The sequence below is a fragment of the Diadema antillarum genome, unplaced genomic scaffold (assembly GCF_040938485.1).
Source record: "Diadema antillarum isolate AM-2024a unplaced genomic scaffold, OU_Dant_1.0 scf00000156, whole genome shotgun sequence".
In the NCBI taxonomy this organism is placed as follows: Eukaryota; Metazoa; Echinodermata; class Echinoidea; order Diadematoida; family Diadematidae; genus Diadema; species Diadema antillarum.
In genome coordinates this window covers 906,954-934,606 of record NW_027271045.1, presented here as the reverse complement: position 1 = coordinate 934,606, position 27,653 = coordinate 906,954, and the positions used below count along the sequence as shown (strand labels likewise).

General features: G+C 38.4%; 2 protein-coding genes across 2 annotated transcripts in view; one reads left to right on the top strand and one right to left on the bottom strand.

The window, feature by feature from the left end:
* Nucleotides 1–8,151, bottom strand: part of LOC139722082 (1-phosphatidylinositol 3-phosphate 5-kinase-like) — a 106,276-nt gene extending 98,125 nt beyond the window's left edge. Inside the window, exons 1-2 of the mRNA XM_071633403.1 lie at nt 7,617–8,151; nt 1,040–1,205 (exon numbers count right to left, since the gene is read on the bottom strand). Coding sequence (XP_071489504.1) covers nt 1,040–1,163 — 124 coding nt within the window. The 5' untranslated portion in view covers nt 1,164–1,205; nt 7,617–8,151. The remainder of the gene's footprint in view (nt 1–1,039; nt 1,206–7,616) is intronic.
* A 746-nt stretch (nt 8,152–8,897) lies between these two features.
* The window catches only part of LOC139722042 (NEDD8 ultimate buster 1-like), a 68,189-nt gene continuing 49,433 nt past the window's right edge, over nt 8,898–27,653 (top strand). Inside the window, exons 1-10 of the mRNA XM_071633364.1 lie at nt 8,898–9,079; nt 14,594–14,760; nt 15,710–15,945; nt 17,014–17,125; nt 17,779–17,893; nt 19,523–19,721; nt 21,320–21,429; nt 22,814–22,941; nt 24,930–24,986; nt 27,206–27,447. Of these exons, the coding sequence (XP_071489465.1) occupies nt 14,635–14,760; nt 15,710–15,945; nt 17,014–17,125; nt 17,779–17,893; nt 19,523–19,721; nt 21,320–21,429; nt 22,814–22,941; nt 24,930–24,986; nt 27,206–27,447 (1,325 nt within the window). The 5' untranslated portion in view covers nt 8,898–9,079; nt 14,594–14,634. The remainder of the gene's footprint in view (nt 9,080–14,593; nt 14,761–15,709; nt 15,946–17,013; nt 17,126–17,778; nt 17,894–19,522; nt 19,722–21,319; nt 21,430–22,813; nt 22,942–24,929; nt 24,987–27,205; nt 27,448–27,653) is intronic.

Below are 27,653 nucleotides of genomic sequence, written 5' to 3'. Positions count from 1 at the left end.
TGTGTAGAGCACAAAGAATCTTGTTTGGGGGCATTGAGGGTTCCCAGGATATTGCAGAAGGGATGGGTTAAGATTTTTTCAACAGAGTTTTAAGCATGTTATCTTGAAATTGCATTTATATCCTACCCTCAATTGCTGCATACATGATGCAAAATTCATCAAAACAAAATCCACATAAAAAAACTAGAGAAGCACTCTGAGAGCGCAGACCTCCGCCAAGCATGCAAATCATTTTCACCACTGATCTTGTTCTTCCGTAGAGATATCAGTGATTTCCACCCATACGTACTGCATTAGGGAGCTTTAGATTTTAGACGCGCGGACGTTCAAAGGAAAAAAAACATGTTCTGAGCGTGCGCAGTAGCACGTGTAAAGTCAATCTATTTTTAGCTTGCGTCGCCAGAGTTTTTCACTACGCGTACTGTGCTATTTTCACGTCCGCACAGTTTGCGACGTAGAGAGCTTCTTCATGCACTGATCATATGGGGGCGCGATTTTATTTTTTATACGTTGCATCCCAGCGTAATCTAAAGCTACTTTTCCACACGACGCAGGGAGAGGAGAACGTCCAGCGCAAGCGTCAGCTCAAACGTCCGCGCGTCAAAATCTAAAGCGCCCTGTTGTGAGCTGAAAGTTGCCAGATTTCTCAATATAGAATTTGTTACGTCATAAACCCTCAGCTGCACGGCGCGCCTCACCCCAGCAGAAACTAGACCACGCACTTTAGTGCGCGCAGGCAAACCTCAAATACGCGCAGTCTGAACTCCCAAGTTCATTGACCCTACCTGCCAAAATGTCAAAAATCCTTCATAAATTCCCCCAAATTTATCGGATCGCTGCCAAAATTTAATCGTTTGTTACTTGTGTCATTCTCAACCTTTCCTGCAAGTTTCATCCCAATTCGTATACTACTTTTTGAGTTATTTTGCACACAGACAAACTAACTAACTAACGAACTAACTAACGAACAAACCAACGGTAACGAAATCATAACCTCCTCCCTTGGCGGAGGTAACAACAACACACAGGCTGTTATTACCTTTGCTTCTACGAAACCAAGATGGAAAGGAGAAGCGTGATGACTGGCCCTTGTCTTCATTAGCTGGTTGATGAAACCAGGTCAAGCTGCTCTCCACCTTGCGTCCACTAGAGGAAGCAGCCATAGTCTCTGGAGCAGGACCACAGGCGTTTAACCTAATGAATTACTGTGAACATAGAACGAGCATAAAGGGAGCTTTATAGTATGCAGTATCATGTAAAGGCAGGTACATCAAATGTACTAGATTGGCAGTCTTTAACTCTCTATATGCCACGTTTGCATGCCCAACTCAGTCAACGGCGTGCCAAAGTCGCATATTCTGCTCAAACGCACAGACCACCCAAACTGATTGATAAATCGCCAAATGTCACAGCACAATGAAAGCGTTTCTCTTGATTCCATTCCTGTCACATTAAGCTTGCATTTCATGTGGTGACTGAACATCAAGCTGTGTTCCCTACTGGACAGGCAAGTAAATTGGAGTTTCTGTCAATTGATGTTTAGTGTGCAAAAGTCATGGCTCTACAATAATGTGGCTACTAGTCATTTTAAAGAAAAACAATCAGAGATTTGCCATTCAGCATTTTTTCTACAACTTCGGTCATTACATGTCCAGAATAACAACAGCCTATATCTATTACACAGATTTGAAGAACAGAATGTTTTTCCAAAGTATGACTATGTTGCTGTCTCAGAATAATGTGGCACACAGGTGGTTTACACCATGGCACATAAAGAGTTAAGAGTCTGTAAGAGTATTTTGATAATTCTGCAGCATTTGGACTATGTGGACACAAAGTGTTTGAGCCAGGGGTTTCAAGAATGTAGATCTAATACCAAGGTATGTTTGTAAATAAACACTAGGACCTACTGCCTTCTATCAAACAAATACAGCTGGGTTTGTCATACCAGGGTAACTTTCTGAAAGCATTCAAGAACTGTCTTTTCATCTTAATTTTGGTAAGTTACATATTTGTACATACACTCACACAAAGAAAAATAGTCTGAAAGCATCATCTACTCATGCTCACCTAATATGATTTCCCATTGTACAGTCATGCTCCTTGCTCATAGAAAAGGCCTTTTGCATCGGTTACACAGTATTAAATCAGTTGACAGTACTCATCCCATATCCCTGCAATATGTAAGTTTGCTACCTACATCTTGTATCCATAAATCATCCTATCAAAGTCGACCTTACAAAGACACAGTCCAAAGTCTAACTTTAATTGTTCTCACCATTCCGATGATATACTTCCGATCATTATATTTCAAAAAATTTAGCATCTAAGAAAAAAACAAATAATATAGACAATATTATTTGAACTAAAAAGACTGAAAACAGGGCAAAGGTTAAAGTCTGCTAGAAAAAAATGACAACACCAACTGTCTTCAGGATCGGTGTCATTTATTGTTCGTCCTGCACAGAAACCAGTATCTGGTAAATCCTGCACAAATGGACAAGAGTTATTACCGGTACATAAATGAGCATCCTTCTCAGACTCTCTACCCTGTAGGGATAGTGTACTGTGGCAGCAGTCCAGGAAGTGAACAACAGCAGTGACATGGAAAGCAAAAACCTGATGAATCTCATTGTTGTAAGATTCCTGATATTGCACACCTATTTTCTCTGGAGAAAAACAACTGTGATACATGTATGTAGTCCCACTTGGCACATCAAATTTACTGTACCGGTACATCCTTGGAAAGTTTTTGTCTTGTATTTTACATTCTACTGCATTAAACTCCCTGTTGTCATAGTTTGGGAGCACTTCAATCACAATTATGCTCACTGACTTGACTGGAACATGCAAAAAAAAAAAAGAATAAGAAAAGAAAAATCAGCTAATCCACAATACTGGTAATCCTTTGGGTTCTAGCAATGATTACTAATACATGTAGCAATGCACAGCCCAATAACAAAGCACAATCAAGCCATTACATAATCATGTAGCTACTTCTTGCACACTCAGCTAGGAGAGTATTTCTTGCTGCAGATTTATTGAGCAATTCAAGCATCAGCCTTTCAAATGTTATTGAACGTAAAATGTTCAAGGTCTTAGTTGAGCCTTGTACACAGATAAGAAGTTTTCCTAATGTAAATAAATGTTCTTCAATATCAAATTCAGTACCGTAATCTTTTAGCTTTGCTGATCTGTGTTTGAAAATGTTGATTTGGAATCAACCAACTGCCACTCCTAAGTCTTTACTTGACTCTACATACCGGTATAAAAGATTTCATTACACTTCATACATAGTTCAGTCATGCTGCTTGTCTCAATTACCAACTGTGAGAACACAACATTTTTCAGATGAAACTTGAGAAGCGACTTGTCTAACGAAGAGATAGATATTTTAGGTCTTTCTGCAAAGAAGCAGCATCACTGCCAGATTAACTTACTGAAAGATTTCTGTATCATCTGGTAAATACATACTGCCATGACTGCTGGAAGTTACCTGCTCAGCCTAGGAAGGTCAAAATGTACACAACAAAAAGCATGAAATCAAGGAGGCCCCATAGGGGAATGCTGCTTGTAACATTATCCCAGTGAGAAGGATTCAGACACATTGTTTCCTCCCAAAAAGAAATGATTTAAACCAATCAAGCAATAGGCTAGCAATGCTGAAAGACTTGACTTTAGCTAGAAGTCATCAGTGTGGGGTACCTTGTCAAAGGCTTTCATGAAATCCAATTCCCACATCAACATTTAACCATGGCTTCCAAACAAGCTTGTCCACTCACCTAATACATTAAGAAACTGCAATGTTGCTGAGCGGCCTGTGACAAATTGTCTGGTACTCAAGAGACCATTTTAAACATGTATAATATAATCCCAGATCTCATCCATGAGAATAAATTACATACCAGTAATCTTACAAGTGATACCTGTTAAGCTGATGGGACTGTAATTTACTGAAAGTCTATTGTCACCTTTCTGAGAAACTGGACTAATATGAGCAATATCCTAGCATTCTGGAACAGTCCCAGTAGCCAGTGAAGTTGAGAAAATAATACTCAAGGGGTCTGAAAGATATGTACTTGCAGCTAATTCACACAACACTAGGTAGCTTGACAGAAAACAGACTTCAACGCAGCATCCCAATAAATTTGGTATCAACAGAAAACTTGTCAAAAAATAAGCACAATTGTGTTAAAATCAGCTTTATATCTTTAAATTTGATCAAGATACGCATGTTTCAATATTTTTTTGTAGCAACATTCATTCTCAAAATTTCAAAAGTGAAATGGTGAGTTATGACTATTTTCTAATGTATTGAGTCTTTGACAGACTTTTTCCGGTTGCAGCTACATAATTATTATATCATTGGAAAGCTTGTTAGAAAGGAAAAACATTGGTGTTTACATGAGCTTAATACCGTTAAATTTGACCAAGTTATGCAAGTTTTATCATCACTGGTACAGATTTGTATACATCAATTTGGTATCATTGGAAAGCTTGTCACAAAAGTAACAATGGTGTTTAAATCAGCTATATCTTTAACAAGGCCAAGATAATTACATCTTTCTTGGAAAAGTTGCGTTAGTTTAACAATGCTGTTGGTAAAGTGATATCTTGTCAAAGTTTTCCAGTTGTAGAGCTCTATACTTAAATTTGGTATTATTGGAAAGCTAATCAGAATATAAACACAATTGTCTTAAAATAAGCTATAAGCCTTTTAATCTGACAAAGATACATCATGCATGTTTTATCACCGTTGGTATGGCAATTCATTCTGGAATGGTGAGTACAACTGTAGCTACTGCCTTTATTGTAACTTGACTTTTTCAGTTTACATTTAGTGGCGGATAATTAAAGAAAGTTTGTTAAACAGGAAAAACACTGGTGTGAACATATACATAAATTGAAGGGAAGTTATTACCAGCCTTCCAACTATTCTTAATACAAAAAAAATAAAAATAAATGAATAAAACAAAATAAGACAAAACAAAAACACAGATTCCCACCCAGCCTCATCAGCAATGCCCCCTCCCCTCAAAAAAAGAAAAAAAAAATAGCCATGATGATCATTAATTGTATGATATTCAATGTCATGCCCTCCATTTCAAAACTTACTCAAATTACACACTTGTTCATGAAGACAAATCATAAATTGCCCAAATGTTGACAATGTACATCAAGTACTGTAGCAACACGTAAAGCAACATGCAACTTCAGATTTTCATAGAATAAGTACTTTTCCATATCTTTTTCTACTTTCTTGTCATGATATATATTTTGGACCATATCCAACAGAAATATTGGCATAAAAATGGTGCAAAAGTATCATCAAGACAATCTTCTGATTTTTCATGGTGAAAATGAAGACTAGTTATGCCGCAAGTGGTATCATTCGAAAGCGTGATGTCTCATGTACACTGCATGATGCATTTTGTAACATGTTCAAAGGGTACCCCTACAGCAAGTGGTATGATGTCAAAGTTCAAAGGTCTAGCAGGGCATTTCCAAAATGGCAACCTCCACGCAACGGAGACACTGCGCAATCTGCGGACGTGGAAGAGTTTCTTTTTCAGCTTTTTTTAAACTAATTTTGTGAAAATGGATCAGATTTGAAAAATTAAATTCCTTGACTGCCTAAGGATTTGTAGAATGTAAAAGATCACGAAATGTGGACATTACAATAAATTATTGGTACCAGGTTTTCACACATTAGCAGATACGATTGCGGGAAATAGCAATCAGTCGAACTTTCTGCTAAAACACTCAAGGGTGTGGTGGCCCATTTGGCCCAGGTGATTTAGAAATGTTTGATTATCCCCATTTACTTAACATGTCCTTCCCTGAGATCAACATGGTTCAGATTAGCCCGACCAGACGCCATGCGAAGCACATGACTTCTGTACAGAGACAGGGCTGTGTATACAGTTAGGTCCAGATGTGAAAAAAAACAAACAAAAAAAAACATCAATACTGATGCCCGATGGACAGAAGCACTGGCCCATCAGGTTCTACATCATTGCACAGTAACAAAACATTAGTAAAATGCTGTAGCAACTAATACACTACATTTCCCAACATCTTACGATCAGGGTTCCATCAATTACCAATTCCTTTTTGAATTTTGTCATTTAGGTGGAATTCCACTTCTTGTAATCTATCTTTAATTCTATGTAGCATACTGCCAGAATCTTTTTAGGATTGGTTATAGGCCTATCCTTTGCAATATTAGACCATTGTATTGTAGTGGGATTGGGTTTTGGGGACAGTCCGCCTTCGACTTCCCGCCTCCTCTCGACTGTGCTTTACAACCGTAACTAGACCCGGACAGTGACTTTAACCTGACTGCGGGGTCACATGACTGACACATTTGACCCTGTCAGGTGACTACCAACCCCCATAACCTTAACTTGACGCTTGATGATATGACTGACAGATGTGGAAGGAAAATCCCCCTATCAAAATCGGCCCGGATCAGGCACATCAAGCCATCTCGAGTACTGGCGAGTACTCATTTCTACCGAAGTGGAGTAAATCCCACTTTAGTATTCATATTCTTTCTGACAGCATCTTGTAGCAGCTTTGACCTTATTTTTGGTTCTATAAAATATCTTGATCTCTGCTTCTGTCTCACTCAAAAACCTTACCCAACATCTATCATTTGTCTATGTCATGATAATCATAAGTGGATCCAGAGGGGGGCGCCTCAGGCACCCCCCCCCCCCCATCTTTTAAAACAAAAGAAATAAAACGAAAAAATGAAAGGGCCGGGGTGCAGGCGCCCCCTTTGATTTTTTTAAGTAACCATCTTTGTCAGACGATTATAGTGGCAGCAGAAAATTGCGTTGAAGCCTTTTTTTTTTTTTGCTTGTCAGCCAATGAATCCTGGAAGTACAGATGTAGCACGAGGAACGGGAAAATTGCGTGCTAAAGCGTTTTTGTTTTTGTTTTTTGCTTGTCAGCCGATGAAGAAACCCAGAAAGCCAGAAGAGGTAGAACCACTGCAAGGAATGGAAAAATTGCGCAGAAATATTTTTGCCAAGTGGCACCCCCCCCCTTTTCGGAATTCCTGGATCCGCCCTAACCCCAGGGCGCTCCTTGTACACAGTCAACAATCACTGTGGGACCGTAGCGTTGGACAGTATAACTGCATCAGTGCATGTGTACAAGGAGCGCCCTGGGGGTTTCAGATCCGCCCCTGATGTGCATGATAATTGTACATGCCCATGGATGGATTCGAGTTGCTTTATCATTAATCAATAAGAATTACAGACATCTACATCATGCATGACACTGCTGTGTCATTTCGAGTGTCGAGTAGCCAAGACAGTGCAATCGAGATATCGGGTGTATTTAACTGTTTCTAAATAACGTTCGACTGCACCTCTCTCCATATCCATAATCTCTGTGACCGGGGGGTGTTTCATAAAGCTGTTCGTAAAGTTACGAACAACTTACGAGCGACTGGTGATTAGTTCTTAAATCTTGTGCTGAATTATAGAAATTCTGATAAGTATAGCACATCAGAACTGATCACCAGTCACTCGTAAGTTGTTTGTAACTTTACGAATAGCTTTATGAAACAGGGCCCAGCTGAGCTGTGAATACTTAAAATTTACCCGTTCTGCTGCTGCCGTTGACCGATCTTGTCGTCGGGGGAGACTACGTCTGACTTCAGTATTGTTCATGGAATTCCCTCCCCTTTCTGCGCAGGAGAGCCGTAACGTTGGATCTAAATGTCAAAAAGTAATGAAAAAAAATCCTCCGGGCAGACTTGTTTTTTGTTTTTGTTTTCCTCTAACAGTTAGTGTCTATCCCGCTGGCATAGCTACAGTACTCAGTACAGTAACTAGACAGAAAGATCCGTCTGTCCGGAGGACTCTTTTTATATTTTGCCATTAACGCTGTCCTCCGTAATAGCTGGGAACGCTTCCCCAGGCAGTAGAGCAGAGCGAGCGAGCGTGTGTGATCAACACGTAGGTTTTCCCTCATACGCAGTTATTTTATGGCTACTAATGTCAGTAATGAAGACTAACGAAAATAATCCATGTTTCCGAATCGAAAACACCGTAACTTTTAGCTCATCACGGTTGATAACGTACCACATAACTTACTTTTTACACCAGATTGAACCCAGCTTGATATCACATTAAACTGAACATTTCTTTGACATCATTTTTATATTCTATGACTGCTGCCTATGGCCTACCTTCTTCTGGAGACTACCGGCTGAAACTCATCATAACCACCTCGAACTCGCCCATTCCCCGAATTTCGGTCCGATCCGATGGATTGGTACAGACGGTGACGTCTTTACGTTTCGAAGAAACACACAGAGAGCTCTATGCAGTTCTGTGAGTGTGCCCGAGAGAGCGAGAGAGCCTGTGTGTTTTCAGGGGGGATTCCTAGGGTCAGCCTCTTACACAGTATGCACTGGATGATTACGCTTAAATGACAAGAACAGGATAAAAAACAATTTTTTTTAAATTTATTATATTTATTTCCTCATTTAAAAAAAATAAAATTGAAGTTTAGTAGGAAATTTTTTTGTTTGTGTTCTCAAACTAAAATGAAAGTAATTGAAGATCATTAATATTTTCCGGCAACCAAATGGAAAAGCATCACTGGTAAGAAGTTATCGCATTTCAAAAAACTTCATATGACCGTGTGGTTGAAATTAAGATCTTAATTTGAATAAAGATATCGTAATTAGATAGTTTGGTATGTGTTCAAGGGTTGTACTCATACTCATATCAAGGACCAAACCGATTTAAGAGTACAATTAGAAAAACAACACTTTACAGAGAAATATAGTAGCTTGCTTCAGTTGGATTCGCGTTCGAGAGGAATATTCGATATTACGCAATCACATGTAAATTCACCTATCCAAAACTCTTCACTCCATCCAGTTCAGACGATCCCGAGTGACTCGACTATTTTGAGCACGGTTCAGTTAACAGTCACCTTTAATACGCATGCCATTATTGCCCCTGTTGTAGAGCAAATATACCGTGCACGGACCTATTCTCACTTCGTGCTGCCAAGTGAATAACTTCTTTTCTTTTAGTCTGTAGAGAGGTTGGTAAGTGTTGTTTGATGTTTTAGATTAATTCCTTTCTCTTAAAATGTGCAATGTAACTGTTCATTGACATTGTGTTAGAATTCAATTACAAGGTAATTACATTAGTGGTCTGTTTATACTGAAAGTAAGTCTATTGAAATGTTTGAATTTACTTATTTAATACTTTATTAAACTAGTCTAGCTGATGTCACTTCATGTCACTGCCCCTGTCTACTTGGCTCCTGCCTATATGCCTTCAAGTTGGACAGTAAGATAGTTTATAAATTTAAATAAAAATAAATTTTACATTTGAATACAGAACAAAACTTTCCATTAATGGCTTACATTAGACGTCTAAATAACAATTTTCTATGGCGATGGGCCTGGGACCATGTTGCAACACCCGCCACAGGAAGTAAATTTTAGATTCTCTGCAATTCTGTTAAACATTTAGTTGCATGCGACATATATTAATGGGCATTCTGAAGTTCCAGTGTTACTATTGCATGCAGGCCTATACTATTTGTTACCTGCGTGGGAGTTGCCTGCGAGGTGCTGCCGCTATGGACCTCCTGGCAGTAGGTGTCCTGCTTTAGCTGCTGAGTGCTGGTGTTCTGCATGGCGTAGACCTCTGTGCATGTGGGCAATCTCTGTGACTCACGCAGCCTGGAACAGGTTTTGAGCATGCTCAAGGCTAGGGCCTGTCATGTCACACCTTTTCCTTTCCGGGCAAGCCTTGCTTGTGACTTGTGGGGGACAACTTTTGCTACCCAGAGGTCCCCGCAGATGGCTCACACACGACAGTTGTACGCATTTCACCCGTAGTTGCCCGAAGGTGCGCACGCAAATCCTATTTACCCGCAAGTTTTATAGGCCCAGTCACACCTTTCCAGGCAAGTTACATGGGCTTCTTGCATGTAGGAATTTTCCAGCATGCAGGACAATTTTTGCCAGCGAACTGGGATTTGGGCAACTTTCGCATTTGTCTTACCTGCTGGATGCATGCTACTTATGTCTACTTGCGTGCATTCTGTATGAATTGCATGTCAGGCACGTGGATGGCTCATCAGGGCTGACAACTCAGTGAAAGAATCCCTCTGAAAGACTATTCATTTGGCAGGGGTCCCGCAGAATGTATGTTATCTTGGCCTCAACCGACTCTCAACTAACCAGCAGAAAGGCAGTAACTAACCCTCAGCATGCACGCAATTTGCACATTGTCTAGGTCGCTCCACGCCCACAGAACTGACCAGCTACATGGATGTTGGCAGTATCGACACCATTCCTTGCCATTAAAACACCTGTATTATGTTCATAGAATGCCTGCAGATTAAACGTGTGCGGCTCCACAAAGGGATGGATCCATGGGCAACCTACGTACTTCAAGCAGGTTAACTGCCTGTGACTTGCGACCATAGATCTGGGCCACCTAATGAGGGGTGTATCCAGGATTTTTTCTGGGGGGGGGTCGTAATAAAAATTTTTGGACCTTTACATTTGCGAGGGAGCGGAGCGACCAAGCGGGGGGAGGGTGTGGGAGGGGGGTGTTCCCCCCCTCCCACGGTAGGGAGTTTTCGAATTTTATATCTTAAAATGGGGCCATTTAGTGCATACAAAAGTGACTTTTTCGGCATGGCAGTGCGGCTTTAGAAATAAGGTAAGTTTATGGCATATTAAAACTAAGTTACGAAATTTACGAGGTTTTTGCCAATTTGCTGGAACACCATCATGCACCTGGTCACTTTTTTTCCTGTTGTATATAGGGTAAAAAGCCCTCAAAAAACAAAAATGTCTTTTACAAAAAGTGGACCTTTTGAAAATGGGGGGGGGGGTCATATGACCCTCCCGACCCCCCCTTGCATACACCCATGCTAATGGTTTTCTGCGTGGACCTCTGATAAAACAAGTTTTGAGCATTCTGAGGTAAATCGGACTTGCTTGTGCACCTCCAGGCAACTACAGGCAACTGCATGCTAGGTAATCTTGTCATTTGCGGGCCAACTGCGGGGACCTCCAGATAGCAACAATTGTTCCCCGTGAGTCACAAGCAAGGCTTGCCCAAAAAGATGTTACAGTCCCTTGAGCATACTCAAAACCTGTTCAGGATGAGTCGCAGGGATTGCCCACAGAGGTCCATGCAGAACACCAGTATAATGAAGGTCTGTAGCGGCAGCACCTCACAGGCAACTCCCAGGCAGATAACATGTAGTTGTAACGCAGGTACTTCGCAGTGTCCGTATGTCATCACCCATTCCTAGAACGTCAGTTGAACATAAGTAGCATGCGCCCAGCAGGTAAGATGCAAGCGAAACTCGCTTGAATCGTTGTCCACCCGCAGAAAATTATCCTGCATGCTGGAAAATCCCTACATCAACAAGCCGGCATAGCTTACCCAGAAAGGTGCAGGGCTGCCAACTCTCATGCATTGAGCGTGAGACTCACGCAATTCAACCATTTTTGACTGTCTCACTCTGATAAACAAAATCTCACACTAAACCCCCAAAATGGAATGTACATGACTACAAAAATGAATCTCTAAATTCTCTGATATTCTGAATATCGATATATGCCCAAGCCCAGTGATTTCGAGATTTTCCCGCGCAGGTGTAAAGCTTAACCAATAATAATCGTTTTCGGTTCGCGCGCGAAGACGAGCTATTGGATTACGATTGGTTTCTACCTATACCACGTGAGCGTAGCTTGTACTTTTGGCAAATTACAGTACACGTATGGCTATGACGTGTGCTTTACATCGCTTTACATACACTGACTGTGTACGTAGTACGTAGTACGTACGTTCGGCCGCACAGGCCACCAGGCGCTATAGCTAGGAGGTCGCTCCGCTCCCTCGCAGTGTCTCATGCCAAACTCTCAAGGTTGGCAGCCCTGAAGGTGTGTCAGGGCCTTTAATAAAAGGGTCAAAGGTCAAGTGAAGATAAATCCCTGGGGTGGTATTCTGAGGTCGTAATTAAGTCTGTAATTAACTTCGTGATTAAGTCGTGAAGTTAATAGGCCCTTAATCATGGGCAAAATCGGTATTCTGAGGACGTAATTAAGGTATGATTAAGTCCCCTGTAATTATCTTTGGTCCCTCCCATCTAATTGTTATTCCATCCAATCAGACGCTTTGTTAGAAGCCAAAATGATGATTACACGCGCAAATATGCCCTCAATACGCGCTCCTCCACGCCCCCTGTAATTAACCCAAGAGCTCCGTGCGCACACTCCGGTATTTGATTACAACCACTCACCTACGCACGCGAAGATCTCAACCTCTTTGCTCACATAAAATGACAAAATTCCTCGAAGATCGGCTATATTTCTTTTTTTCTCTGAATTCTACGGATACCAAGATAACAACATTCAACCGCTCCTCTGTTACCGAAGACGGTAAGCATCGTTGTGGCAGAGAAAACACGATGTATTGCGTGATATCGGAGTAGTTAATGACACTCTTAGGTATCATTAAGTTTTCCATTAACTTTCATACTTAATTACACCCTCAGAATACCGATTCGTAATTAACTCTGTGATTAAGTCCTCTCAGAGGTGCACGCGCATTGATACGCGCAAACGCGTAGGTCCTTCCCGCCAAAACGCTTGTTGCTATGGTAGTTAATGTACCCCCTACTTAATCATGCTCTCAGAATACCAATTCGGTAATTAAGTGCTAATCAGACACTTAATAAGCTCTCAGAATACGGCCCCTGGATACCGTACCTGCTGTCTTGAACAATATAGCCATCCATCCAAATTAAACGCTCAGCACATCTTTGACAAATACTAATAGGTCATTTTTATTTTTTGCCCATTCAAATGTGAAACTGTTGTCACACATTGTCAAGACGTTGGTCTACTAAAAACTATTAGGAGAACCATGCATTTTGGCAGAGGCATAGCAGTCACCATAGCAACATCTTTAGTTTTGTATAAAAATAGGCTGGTATGATAATGGCCTGGTTTACCTAGGAGATTTGTGTATGGTAGATGGTTTCTGGTCAGTTGAACCAGGGAGGTGTCACCTCCCTGGTTGAACACATCAAATCACAAGTGCATTGCAGACAAAGAAAATGCATGCAGTATTTGATTTAATGCAGGACTGAAACAGGTGATTATCATGTGTATGGGTTGAGAGTAGAAAGAAAAAATCTGTGCAGTATGTTAGACAAGGAAACAAATTGAAAGCTCCCTATTTTTGGCAAATAAAATGTCACATATTATTGATCGGATGAGTAGTAATCATAATAGTAAATACAAACTGATTCTTTCAAGAAATGAGTTCAAAAGCACATGTTGCCTTCATTGGGAAGAAAAACTTCATGTTGGTACTGATTGGAATACAATGTTCAATAGAAATCTTGTACAGATAAGAGGAAACAAGTAAGAATTTACATTGGAAATTATTGTATAATTTACTGCCAGTAAAAAGCAACCTCTTTAATTAGGGGAAATCTAATGATGATATTTGTCCAAAATGATGCATTAAGGAGTCTATAAATCATGCGTTTACTGAATGCAAATTGAATGGGAGCCCCTCCTCAAATACAGTTGAAATATTGCTAGATATATTTCAAGGAAGGCTGACATTCAGTATTCAACATTTGCTCAAGATAAATTGTAAAATGTATTTTATTTCTTGAGATTTTTTGAAAATTCATAAACTGATTGTAGATCACAATATTATGGAAAAAGATAGAAGAATAATTGCAGCCAAACAGATTTTCCATAGAGCAAATTTTAAAAAGAATTAGATTTCATCAGGGAGGTGATTTCAAGTAGATATCAGTTGGACGAGAGAGAGCATGTTTTTACCAATGCAGTTGTTGCTTGTCATTTGACAAAGAAAACAAAACAAAAACAGTTATTTGTAAAATGTTCATATATACATTAAGAAATTGAGATAATTTCAATAAACTTGTATTTTTTAATTTCAAATTATGTGTGGCCTTTTTTTTGATGATCTTGCTATGATGTATAGTTGAGTCATGAAGTTATTTTGTACCAGGGAAACCATGCATGTGTACATAATAAATCCTTTGATGAGGCAAAGAAAAAAAAATTGGATTATGAAAGACTTTCTTATGACACCCCCCCCCCCCCAAAAAAAAAAAATAATAATAATTTTGCCATATCACTCCACACTACCCTACCCTTGTTAGCTTATGTATGGATCTACGTACAAACGCATATTTGGCAAATGGTGGCTGTACAGCATTAGGGGGAGGGGCATAAGGAAGTCTTTTCTAATGATGTTTTGAAAAGTGCTCATAAAAGATATTTTGCAATATTATATTGACTAATTCATACTATATAAAGTATATACTGGGAAGACCTCCTAATGGCGGGGTATTATTTTAAGTGGGGGGATCATTGGAAGTCTTTCCCGACATTTTGCAGACTGAACGTGACTACTTACACGTCACCTATCACAATAATGAATATCATTTGAGTGCATAGCACTATCAGTAACACCTCAGATTTCTTTACTGGTATATTTTGATTGTACACTATGACCATTACTTCTTTTCTTTGCAGGAAACCTAATCACTGAGGAAACATTTTTCAAAACCAAAATAATGGCGTCAAATATATCTGATGAGCAGGTCCGGGATTCACTCCGTAAGAAACTGAATGAGGATAAAATCAAGTTATGGCTACCTCCATATACGACAGAATCCAGAACACAAGGCATAATACCAGAGGTAAGTATACATGGGCATGAAGGATCATTATGTCACCCGATTTACCATGTTTCTCTGATACAGTCACATACATCAAATAAGTTGAGAAGCTGAATAATCAAAAGTTTTTGTTTAAAAAAAATGCTAGTTAACTGATTGAACTACCTTTCTGTCTTGATAAGAAAGTGTAGAATGTTTTCAAATGCAAACCTTTCAGATTTTCTAAGGCATTCTGAAGTATTTTGAGTTCATGCATTGTGTTTAAATACCTTTTCTCTCAAATGCTTGACTACTTCTTAAAAGCTGATTTTCTCAGAACTGTCATATTTTTGCAAGCTTTTGTTTTGTTTCAGTAGTGGGGTTGAAAAAATAATAAATTGAGAGCATATTATGTGTTATTGGAAAGCCAAGGGTCTGGAAAAAGCAGTGATAATAGTATTATTAGTACTGATATGTAATGACTTTGTCAGTCTTTCTTGATGACAGTAAACATTTTTTTCCCTCGCTGCACTAACATTGACATAATAAGCACAGAATAAACTCATGACTGGTGTATGTTAAAAGTAGAGAATGACAGAGAGATGGGAGAGTTAGATGATAAGGGAGGAAAAAAAGGAGTCTCATCCATTAGTGAACCATGATTATCAAGAGTGAAATGAGATCCAAGACATGTCATTTATAGTGAGATCAAATGTGCCAAATGCAGCATTACAATACATTTGCATTTGTAGGAAAGGTAAAGAAAAAACAATGTGAAAGCAGCTTAGTCTGGATATATTCCTTTTCCCAGTTGCTCTCACACTCTCTTCACACATTATTGTTTTTTCAAGTGTAATGAACGTAGATTCTATACATCACACAGATGCAATTCATGATATAGCTTTTGCCTATTTGTACTAAATGCAGATAGAACACTACTACAATATATTGCTAATATTTTTTGACAGTGAAATTTTGTGATCTCTAATAGGAGCTTATCAAGAAATACTCCTTGGCACTTGGAATACCAAAGGAAATAGTTTCGGCGACTTTAGAGGATCTGCGGCACCATGCCTTGGACAAGCTAGCAGCTCGACAAAGGTTCCTTGAAGAGGGTATTGCCAATTTGAAGATAAAGCTGACAGGCAGTATACCTGAAGGTGTTCGCTGTAGTAACTTTGAGCATGAGACCAAAATTGATGTCAGCAGTTCAGAGCTAAAGGAACAGTAAGTATGAAGAATAGAATTTGTATTTTTTATGCCTCCACCTCGAAGTGTTGCCAGAGGCACTAATTATGTTTTGGGGTCGTCTGTCTGCTGATCCATCTGTCCTTCTGTCCATAATCAATTTTGTGGACAGCAAATCTTGTGAGGTATCCAAATAAAATGATATACGGCATGTATTGGAGTGGACAAAGTTGTGCCTATCAACTTTTGGTTGCACATGCTGAAGGTCAAAGGTCAAGATCAAATTCACACAATTCTGCTATTTCTCCCACATCTCTGCAATGCCTGGAGGTATTTTGTTGATACTTGGTGTATTACATATTGCGAGAAAAAGATTCTCTAAGAGGAAAGTTTCAGGCCATGAGGTCAAAGGTCAAGTGAAAGTGCTAAAATTTCACTTTTTCTCTATATCTCAGGGATGGCTCAGGGTATCTTCATATGCGTGTATTGCCTGACAGTAATTCACTTGGGACTTTTTGGTAAGGAGTCAAAGATCAAGGGTCAGGGGTTAAGGTCAAATTCTTAAATTTCACTATTTCCCCAATATTTATGCAATTGTCAAGACGTACGCTAGACCTATTGGGAGAACCACGCATTATGGCAGAGGCATTGCAGTCGCCATAGCGACTGTTTTGTTTGTTGTTGTTGTTGTTTTATTTTGTTTGTTTGTTTGTTTTGGGGGGTGGATGGGATTGTAGTACTTCCTTATTGTTGTCGATCTTAAGAGCAAACATATTACAGAGATGCACATGTGAGAAAGAATTATACTTTTCCAGTCCAGTTTAAAACTTCTAACAATTGAACAATGCTCTCAGAGTGGTAGGGAGATGTCATATTTGGTATTATTGATTGTCAGTAAACTGGCCTTATTTACTATGTGTCAGAAAGGCCAAGCTGTCCTGCCTATAAAATGCAGAATGATTCAGCAAGCAATAATGTTGCTATATATTCAATTAGCTGTTGCTGTTATCAGAAGTTATATTACATGTTATCAATGTCTGTATAACCATTATGTAATAAGTTAGATTGGATTTGAAATATTTCATCCTCATTTATTTCAACATATAGGATATCTGCCCAAACTTCTGTTGGTATGGATCACCTGAAGCTAATTAGTTGTGGACGTGTCCTTGATGATGGGAAGAATCTCAGAGAGCAAGGTCTTGGCCCAAATTCTCAGGTTAGTTCTAAACACACAGAAGCCATGATGAATGGCATAGCAAGCTGTTGCTGGCCTCAGATATCTTATTCTCATAGCTGACTTATCGTTTCGAAGGAGAATTATCAATTTTGTTACAAATGGGCTATCTTCCCATCACGCACAGAAACCTAGAAACTCCTTTACAAAGACTAAATGGATTGCAGAATCATGAAAAAAGAGGGTTTTTTTTGTTTTGTTTTTTTGTCACAGCGCTATATTAATGTACCCTAGTATTGCTATTTGTCAGTGTGAAGATTTATTGTGGGGTTTTCTGCTAAAAGGCTACCAAAAACCTTTCTTCTCATATGACTATAGTACTGTACACCATGATATTGGAATGATGTCATCATGATAAACATGGTGTGCATAAATTTGATTCTAGCTTGAAAAACCTTGCCATGCATCCAAATGCCTGAAAACTTCAAAGATAAAGTCCCCTAACATTCAGTATTAAAAGAAAATGTTGACTCCCAGTTCACAAGTAACTAAATACTGAGAGAGATAAAGCCTTGCTTCTCTTGTTCTTCATAATGCATGTATATTTGGATGATCCAAATATTACATACACTTTACAATTAAAATCATTTGCTGTGGCATTTAAACTACTCCTTTTTTCCTTGCCCAATGTTTAGGTGATGGTGATTTGTCTGTCCCAAAGTGAAGTTGAGGCAAGAAAGCAGGAAGACCAGCGGAATCGTCTGGAAAGAACCAAAGAAGCAGCCAAGATTCTTGCCAAAAGAAACACAGGTTGGCGTAGCCTGCACTCTTAGTGTGAAGAATGCAGTCTAAAGAGATTAATATGCTTCCTAATGGAAACATAGAGCAATGAAGCAGAGGCATTAGGCCTAATGGAGATTTATGCCAAGTCACTTTAATCTAATATCATCAGAAGTTTAATCTCAAACATCTGTTTAAAACAGTTACAATAATGACAAGTTTGAACAAGAGACAAATGGCACTTAATGCCCATAGTTTTATTGTCTTGTGTAGTGTCCATTATCTAGTGAAAATCTTTACTGAACATTAGGTATACCAATATCCCAAATATACACAACTATCTGTATTGCAGATACCTAATCAAGAGACAATACTTTGTAAATTAAAGTAAAAATTCAAAGAAAATTACCATTTGGCACAAATTTATATGCTGTGTTTATACGAGAATCTTGGAAAGGACGAAATGTAAGACTTTGCTCGTTCCACAACGGGGGATGCAACAAGAACAAAGAGAAAATTCATACGATGTCTGTTGTAATTCAAGCACTTCAGATGAAATCGGTAGAATTTGGCAAAGGTTGGACTGATGTCATAAAATGTACCAATCTAACCGCAGCAGACGACGTGTCACAGCTAAAACACAAATCAGAAGTGCATGCATTGCTGCTGAAGAAGAGTTTGAATTGCTTCGCTAATTATGCTAATTGTGATATACTTCTAAAGAAAAGGTGGCTCAGAACACTACTATGCCAGTGCCTGGCTTGAAGACCATCACTCAAAAGGCATATCTATGATTTTAGAACACAAGGACCATTGCATTTTTTTAGTTTAAAAAGCCTGTCTAACAATGCTAAACCTGAGTGAACAGCAAACCACCCAGCGTGGCAGTGCGGCTGAATGCATAACTCAAACAGTAGCAAGGCCAAGCAAATGCTGACAGTGACTTTTGCTGAAGTGTTCAGAGTGGGCAAGTGCCTGAGTGATATGGAATTCACCTATTTGAAATATTGGTGTTACTGTTAATGTTTTTAAAGCAGATCATTCAAATGACACAGAAAAGTGTTAGATTCACTTTGCATTGGTATGGCATTTTATCCTTGCTGCGTGTAAATACCAATAAAACGCTCAACAAGAAGGACAGTTATACACCGTTGAACCTGTGCATTGTCTATAGGACACAGTCTGCTTTTGCTTTCTGATTCCATTCAGTGACATCACAAGTATCAGGCATGTTCAGCGAGTTTCAGTAGGTTTCCAAAATAGAAAGGAGAATGGTATTCTCCTCGCTTGATGTTGCACAAGTCTTTTTCGTAAGGTCGGGAATTGTAATAACTAGGCTGGCTTAAACCCTATTTGCAATTTCATGAAATATCAATATCTTTGAATGGGCAGTTTGAGTTTAGGAGTAACTGCATCCACAAATTATAGATAAAGCTCTGTATACTTATGCTGATATATTGAGTGCTAGTGGCAATTCGCTAAAATTTTGTGCTGTATATTTCTGGTTTTACAGTACTTGTACTCTTATGTCAAATATAGTTATATTCAGTTGTACTGGAATGAGAAGTATATATATATATATATATATATATATACATACATATATAATATATATTTATTTATTTATCCATTTATTTTAATATATCTATTTTCTTGTAGAAGACAGAATTGGTAGAGAAGATGACCGATACTTTCTTCAGATTGCTGACCAAACAGGACGGCCTATCAAGCTGCCTGACGAAGAGCGCCAAGCCCTGTCTGTTGCCCTCACACTTAATGAGAAGGGGCGGGCATGCCTGAAACGAAAGCAATATGGAGAAGCTCTGCTCATCCTGCTGGAAGCTGACCAAGCTTTCAAGTCAGTATAGAATTCAGGAGATGCTTTTGCATCAAATATACGGAAAAAGAAATATTGAAACTGTTTGGTCCTTTGTGACTGACAGTGACTGTAAAAGTATGGTTACAGTTTATCATGCCAAAGATTCATTATTCCGAAGGCACGTTGCTCCGAAAGTTTGTAAAAAATATGAAATAAGGTTATTCCTAGGTTCTTTAAATAATCTGAAAATGCAATAAGGTTTGTTATTCCAAGGTTCTTTAATCTGAAAATGCAATAAGGTTTGTTATTCCATAGGTCCTATAATATGCACCTTTTCTTTTTTCTTTTTCGGATTAACGAACCGTATTTCATTTTCAGACTATAGAACCTGAGGAATTACAAACCTTTTTTTTTTTTTTTTTTGGAGTTCTTAGGTACCCATACACATAATACCTACATGAAACTTCAAATGTAGGCCACTGCCCTCCCCACCCCAAAACAACAACAACAACAACAAACAAAAAATAAAGCTAAAAACATATTTGCTTTAGCTGAAGCTAAGAGAAAGTTTCTTAGTGACATAACCAGAGAGAAAACAGAATGCCAGTTTTGGCCCTTGTTTACCAATATCATAAGTAAATGTGTTGGTAATATAACACGCACTTCATGGCTACACATGATGCCTACAAAACTTATAGAACTTCAAGAACTTCCAGATATGTAACATGGATGTGACACGGGCCAACTGTGACATGCAGAATAAACTAACTGGACATTGGAAAGGCCTGTAGCACAGAACACTGCTTGTAAATGTACAAGAGTGAAACTCAAATATCGCCCACTTGAATTAATTGTCAAGTGTCAGAATGTCATGCAGCTCATATTATAGAAGAGGTGCAAGGCACTTGTTAACACTTCAGAATTTTCCACCTTGTAGGCATTTTCTACCTGGTATTGTGCATATTAGGTCAAGTGTGTGGATGCTAAAAGCTTACATGAAAATACTACTCCCATAGGAACCCTGCAGATTTATTTGTTTCCATTGTTTACTTATGAGCACATTATAATTATCTCTGACTCTCATATACACCAAATACAGAGAGCAAAACATATACTGAGTAGACTAAATCAGTAATTTTTTTCAGGAAATATATATTAAAGGGATGGTACAGTATTGGTGGAGATGAGAATTGGGCTTTTAACTTTTTGTGAGATACCAAGAAAACACTGATGATACACATGTAGTACAGAGCATACCATTTTAAGAGGAATTCGAAGTTTGATGAAAATCGGGTTTGGAATTACTGAAACATCCAAAAACAAAGTAAAACAAAGTAATCGTAATAAAGTGTGGGTCCCACACTTTATTAGAATCGCTCTTTTTGGATATCTCAGCCATTTTGAAACCAATTTTCATCAAATAAATGATGAATTCCTCGTAGAATTACATGCTTTTTCATATTTCACAAGAGGTTTCTCATTATCTCACCAACAAATGTTAGAAATCTGAAATTAGGTCTCAACCAGAACTATACGATCCCTTTAAGTAGTAACTCAGGAAGTGGTCTGCAGTCTTTTTGACATGATGTTTCTAATTCTTTCTTTCCCATTGTTGTTCTTGTCTTTGTTTCATGAAGGCAATGTCGATCTGAAATTCTGCAAGCAGTTGATAACTATGCTGTGTTGTGTCTTGATATCGTCTGGTGCTACCTTTGCCTACAAAATGTGGAACAATTGCCAGATGCAGGTGAGAATGTCTGTGACATATTGATATAGTCTAGAATGTAGCTGATTAGGACACTACAGAACAATAAGTATTGTAAAGATCATATTTCCATGCTAGAGTAGAAATAAATACAATGGGCTCACTCTCAAGCTTCTGTACTCTTTTCCATTATTACAGTATCTGCACTGTACATGAACTTGAATTAATGGATGATTTGTTTGTAAAGAATGCATGGATGCACAAAGAAAGAAATCAAAAATTTCACCCAAACAACACTACTGCCATTGCGGTTGTGTGTAAATCATGATAATTTTCGCAAAAGATTACAATGTTATACCTTTAGAAAACACTGTTATTGTAATAAAGACATATGGTAAATAGGTGAGATACAAATATGTATTGTAAATGCTTAGATTGCATCATGTCATTGTGCAAAAATGTTGGCATATTGTACTAGTGCTTATACCAAAACATTTTTTCGATGGAATTTCCCTTTAAAAGTAATATCTCTTCATATGAATGTAGTTACTTACATGGCCACCTCTCCTGCACTTCTGTTCATCGATAATGAAAACAATATTATTAGGCCTACAAGGTTCAAAGAAGACTGTAATTTAACCAGGTTTATGTTGATCAAATGATATGAAATTCTATGTGTAGCAAACGTTAGAATGACTGTAAGCCAAAGTTTAGGGCTTCAAAGTTTTGTGGGTGGCTCCTGCAGTTTACTAGCATAACAAGTAAAATCTGAATTCTGTTTTGCGTTGATGAAATGATCTTCAGTCATGTATTAGTATTGCTTGGAGGCGTAGCCGTATACATCTGCTGGAGAAATGTCATGTGCGTAGTCTTTGCAGATGTGAGTGTTCCTTGGAATGTGGGCGTAGGTTATAAACATCATTGAAAGACATCAATCATACAGGAGGATTGATCAGTTGAATATCAGAATACATTGTTTGTTTGTCTGTTTTTAATGAATGCAAGTGATGCTTTGTCTTTTAGATGATGGGGTCACGGGGTGGAAGAGGAGGAATTGACCACTGTGAGCTGCAGCAGCATATGAGTTGTTTGACATTTAGTGTTGAGTGGCTTGGGGCATGGACCCCTCAACAAAGTGGGGGAGCTCAATATGTTATGCTGAGATGTGCACACCAATCTTGTCTGCCACTTTGCACAAAAGGTGATCTGTGTGTCTTTCTTTCTCAGTGCATAGCTTACAAGTTTCAATTGCTGTGGGATGCACTCACTAGGAAAACATGACATAGTTATGTCAAAATTATAGAAGTCAGCAGCAAGCATGAAAGTATAAAACTATTGTTTTGATAGATTCACATGGTTGTGTAGACCTACAAAGGAAAAAGAAATCATATTTTATTTACTGATGTGGATGGTGTTTATCTGACAGAGTCCAGACTGCAAACTTGTGAGGATTGTTTCAAGAGGAGCTATGGAGAGAACATGGAGCGCCTCACAGCACTAAAAGGTGACAGCAGCACAGAGCTTGCACTCTACGTCCGGCTCTACCTCTTACTGGTGAGTGACACATGCAGGGACCAATTCATTTGTATTATGCACTTTTGTGAAAACTGATTCAGTTCAATAATGTTGCCATGTTATACTATCTGAATAAAAAATCCCATATTGTATTTTTGAATAGCAAGTTCCCTTAAATTCTGCATTAATGAACCTATCATGTGGTGAATATTTGTTTCTGACGAGTATCCAACATGTCATGTTAATGAAATACCACAGTAAAGGATACCTAGCTAGATTGGGAAATTTTTGTGGTTCTTGCCACTGACCCATGTTTAACCTATTTTGTGATGCTTGAAGGTTTGTGTGATGAATTAAATGAGGAAGAGAGGTTTGCAGTAACACCATGTGTACATAGTCCATCCAGGGACTATTGCTTGGCAGGAGAAGAGTCTATAGAAAGAGGAGACTTGAGGAAGAAAGTGACATTTGGAGAATATAGGGAAGGCAGGCAAATAGTGACAATTGAGGGGCAACATTGAGCTGGAAGTTGAAGTTACCGTACTGGAGACAGGAGAAAAAGGGAACAGAGCGAGTCATAAGAAAGAATGGAGCGAAAATCAGGTAAAGGCTTCGGAAATCATTGACAGGAGTAAGATGAAACAGAAAGGAGGGAGAATTAGACAAAGAAGTTGAAGGTTAGAAAATCATGGAGATATTAAAGAGAGAGAAGTGAAGTTTCATGAAACCAAGGGAGAGAAATGAAGCCAGTGAACGATGTGGGTTATGGAACGCGGAATCAAACGATAAAAAGAGGAATAAATCGGGAAGGAAGGAGGTAAGTCGAGGAGAAATGAGACTATAGAGTAAGAGAAAGGAAAGAAAAAGAGGAATGAAACATAATAAAGTGAAGGGGAGGGGTTGAGTGCATCATAGAAAAGATTGCTGTGGGGGAGAGAAATAATAATTAAAAGTTAAGTCCTGAAGTTAAGATTCTGGTGGAAGAAGGGAATTGGAGAGAATGTAAAGTTTTAAAAATGTAGTCCTAAGGGGGAGAAAGCACTGAGATATAATCTTGCAAAGAAACATAAGCAATGTTGAGATGGTCCTGAAACGGACTGTTGTTTGTAAGGAAAGCAAGAAATAAAAGGAGGAAAGAGATAAGTGGAGGAGAATCAGACTACAGTTTAAGAGAAAGAAAAAAGTGGAATGAAAATGAGTGAGCAAAAACACTAGTTCAGAGAGAGCAAGAATAAGAATACATTAAAACCTCAGAGAAATGTGTGTATTCCTTTTTTGTTGTTTTGATTTTGCATTCCTTCAATAGTTCTTATCATTCACAGGCTTCGTTTTTCTCCCTTGGTTTTGTGAAACTTCACTTCTCTCTCCTATCTCCATGATTTTCCAACCTTCATCTTCTCCCTCTTTCACCTTTTTCCTGTTTTCACCTTTCTCCTCCCAATGACTTCCAAACCCTTTACCTGATTTTCATTTTATTCTTCTTTCCTGTCCCCTTTTCTCCTGTCTCCACTAGTGCAACTTCAACTTCAACCTCACTGCTTCCCCTCAATTATCACCATCTGTCTTCCTTATACTCCCCCCCATTTCGCTTCCCTCCGCAACTCTCCTCTTTCTAGGCTCTTCTAGGCAATATTCCCTGTGAGGACTAAGAACACATGGTGTTACCACAACCCTTTCTCCTTTAAGCTGTTTCTTTTTTTTTTGTCTAAAATTCAACTCTATGCCGCTAACGTGGGATATTCTGTCATAATACATGAGGGCTGAATATAAACTTTCTGCGTTTTAACTCTTCCTGCATAATATATCGTTTGAATTAATACCCATAATTGATTTGTTTGCTTTTGATTTAATATGATTTAAGTACATCCCCTGTAATAGAATTTATGCTATAATAAGTAGATCTTATATTTACCCCCCCCCCCCCCCCTCCCCCACCAAAAGAACAACAGTTGTACTTTTGATTTTCATTAAAAATGTTGTTTTGCCATGTGTCACTGTGCATTCAGTCTTTGTTAATTTCTTTTCAGGGCATAGTTGCAGCTCTGAAAAACAATAAACTACAAGCAGGAACGCTTCTGAATAAAGTAGGTTAACATTTATCTTATTTTCCAAGACTCTGTAAAATTTATTGAAAGGCATCATAGAATACAGGGGAAACTCAATATAACAAGGAGGTCAGACCTCAGCCATTTTCCTCATTAAAGCCCACATGTACCTTTTTATATCAGTAAGCACAAAGTGCATTGCTCAAATATTATACCAATATGTGTTTGGACTACTAGTACAATGTACAGATATATATCATGTAAAATAGCATGACTTCAGTGCTGAACCTGCAGTGCTGCAGAATATGAGTCTCGTTTTGAATGTAAACATAATTTTGTTGTCATTCACAGAAAAAACAACAGAATCCACAATACATGTTCCAATTTGTTGGATAAAAGATTAATTAAATGAGCAGTGTATGTCATTCACACAGTCATATCATCGTTTCCAAAGTTTGGGTGTATACTGTGGACAGTGGATGGATGTGGAACATTTTGTGCATGTATGTGGTGAAATGTTAGTGATGACTAGTACCCCCATTCCACAGAAACTTATTTCTCATCGGTCAGTCATCAGAAGCAAAGTTTGTTGCGTCTCGCCACCAACCAAAGTGGATCAGATCATGTGCACAATCTGATGAATCAAACTTGTGTTGGTTGACTGTCAGGTCAGTGTCAGACATGCCGTGCTTGATTCCTCATTGGACGATCTTGCCTCATCGGATCATCCATCGCCCATCATGTCTGATACTGACCTGCTAGTCTACCAACACAAGTTCCATTCATGAGACTGTGATCCAATACACTTTGGTTGGTGGCCAGAAGCAAATAACTTTGCTTCCGACAAGTTACCGATGAGAAAAAAATCTCTTTGGAATGGGTATAGCATACGAGAGCTTAATGCCACATGCATGTGTGTGTTTGTGGGTAAAGGCACTTAATTTTATTGTGAGGAACAACGGTGCGTTATTTAATTCTGCAGTTCAAAAAAATAACAAAAAAAAAATATGGATCATACACTGGCTAGATTGAGCACTGTGTTGTACCATACAGCTACTATAAAATTGTGGACGAGGTGTTATTTCCTTACAGCGGGTCTCACTCTAAGAGCAGCATAATACATTTCCTTGTAGGGGAGAAACATCAGGTCAGAAGAAATTTTCTGATATAGATCTTATGTCAATGAGAGTTTTGGTTTATTGAGTTTCCCTTGTATATTGCCAAAGCTAACACTACTAAGTTGAATAACTGTTCAGACTATCAAAGTATTACTCTACAAAGGACAATTTTCTTTTGTATCTTGATGTGAGAAGCCAGCCGATATTATGATTGTTACTCACATTGTATATTGTATTATGAAGCAGCAAAAGTTGACTCCACAGTAAACAATCATGTGGACTATTCCTACTGTATTGGACAATTGCCTTTGGTGATACATGGTTTGTTTGTTTGTTTGTTTGTTTGTTTGTTTGTTTTTAGCATGTGGTTGTTTATTTATGTACATTGAGTCGACAGCAGCACTGAACTTCTACTTCAAGACGATTGAAGATTTAATTTTTATTGCAAATTATGTCTGTAATACTCAGACATGCATAGTTTGCTGGAGTGTCTCCAAGTTTCATTATCTATCCTTGCTGAATTTATTACTTTTTAGACTCACAAAGAAAAACATAGATTGCTATAAAGTGAACTGTTGTTATAATAAACAGTATTCTTTATTCCACATAACCTTAATATTCCTGTCATACTGAATCAGGAAAAAAAAAACACTTTTTTTTTTAAAACCACTGTTGCATTCTCAGTTAAGAAATATCACCTTTTCATTTTGGTGTGTTGGTATTACACTGTATTTCTAATCAAGATGAATGTAGTCTACTAGTACATTAATTTTTTTCATTATCTTTGTGACAAAAATCCTTGTTTTAACCTGAAGCAATAATTACTGTTAATTGATATGGTGTAGTTCTCATCATGGATAAATCCTGCAGAAGCAAAGTATAGAATGTCTGGTCAGACCTTGCATTTGATTGTGGAGTTGGTGTGTAGATACATGTATACACTTTTTTTTTTTTTCAAATCACCAAAAAATAGAACCAATATAATACATGTGTTAGTTGGATGAACTCTTGCTGGCAATTCGCTTTCATCTCTTTCATTGATATTTGCCTGTGCTGATTATCTACCCTGTATATTTAATTTCATGTCATACTGATGCTGCTATATTCTTATATCACACCCAACTGACATTGTTTCTAAAGGCTGAGAGTATCTTAACATCACTACAAGTAGATGAGAATAAACTGATGCAGCTAATGTCCATGGGGTATGACATGGTGGAGTCCAGGCTTGGCCTTAGAGCTGCTGGAGGCAGTGTATCCCATGCCGTCACCAAAATTATTGAGAGGAGAGAGAGAAAGAGGGAGATCGCAGAGAAGGAAAAGGAGGAGGCCAAACGGAAGAGGCAGCAGAGGAGGATTGGGAAGACTGCTGATGGAAATTGGTGAGTGTATTATTGTGATTATATAAGAGGATGTACTGGGAAACAAGTACATACTTTTACTTTGATGTTAATTTATGATTGGAAACAGGTCAGTAAACAATGGGATAAGGAATGCCTGCTTTGATAAAAATGTATTCAAGTGAGATATTTTTGGTTCATACCAAACTGACCTGCACATGCTCTGTCAAAAGTAAGATCAGTCATTT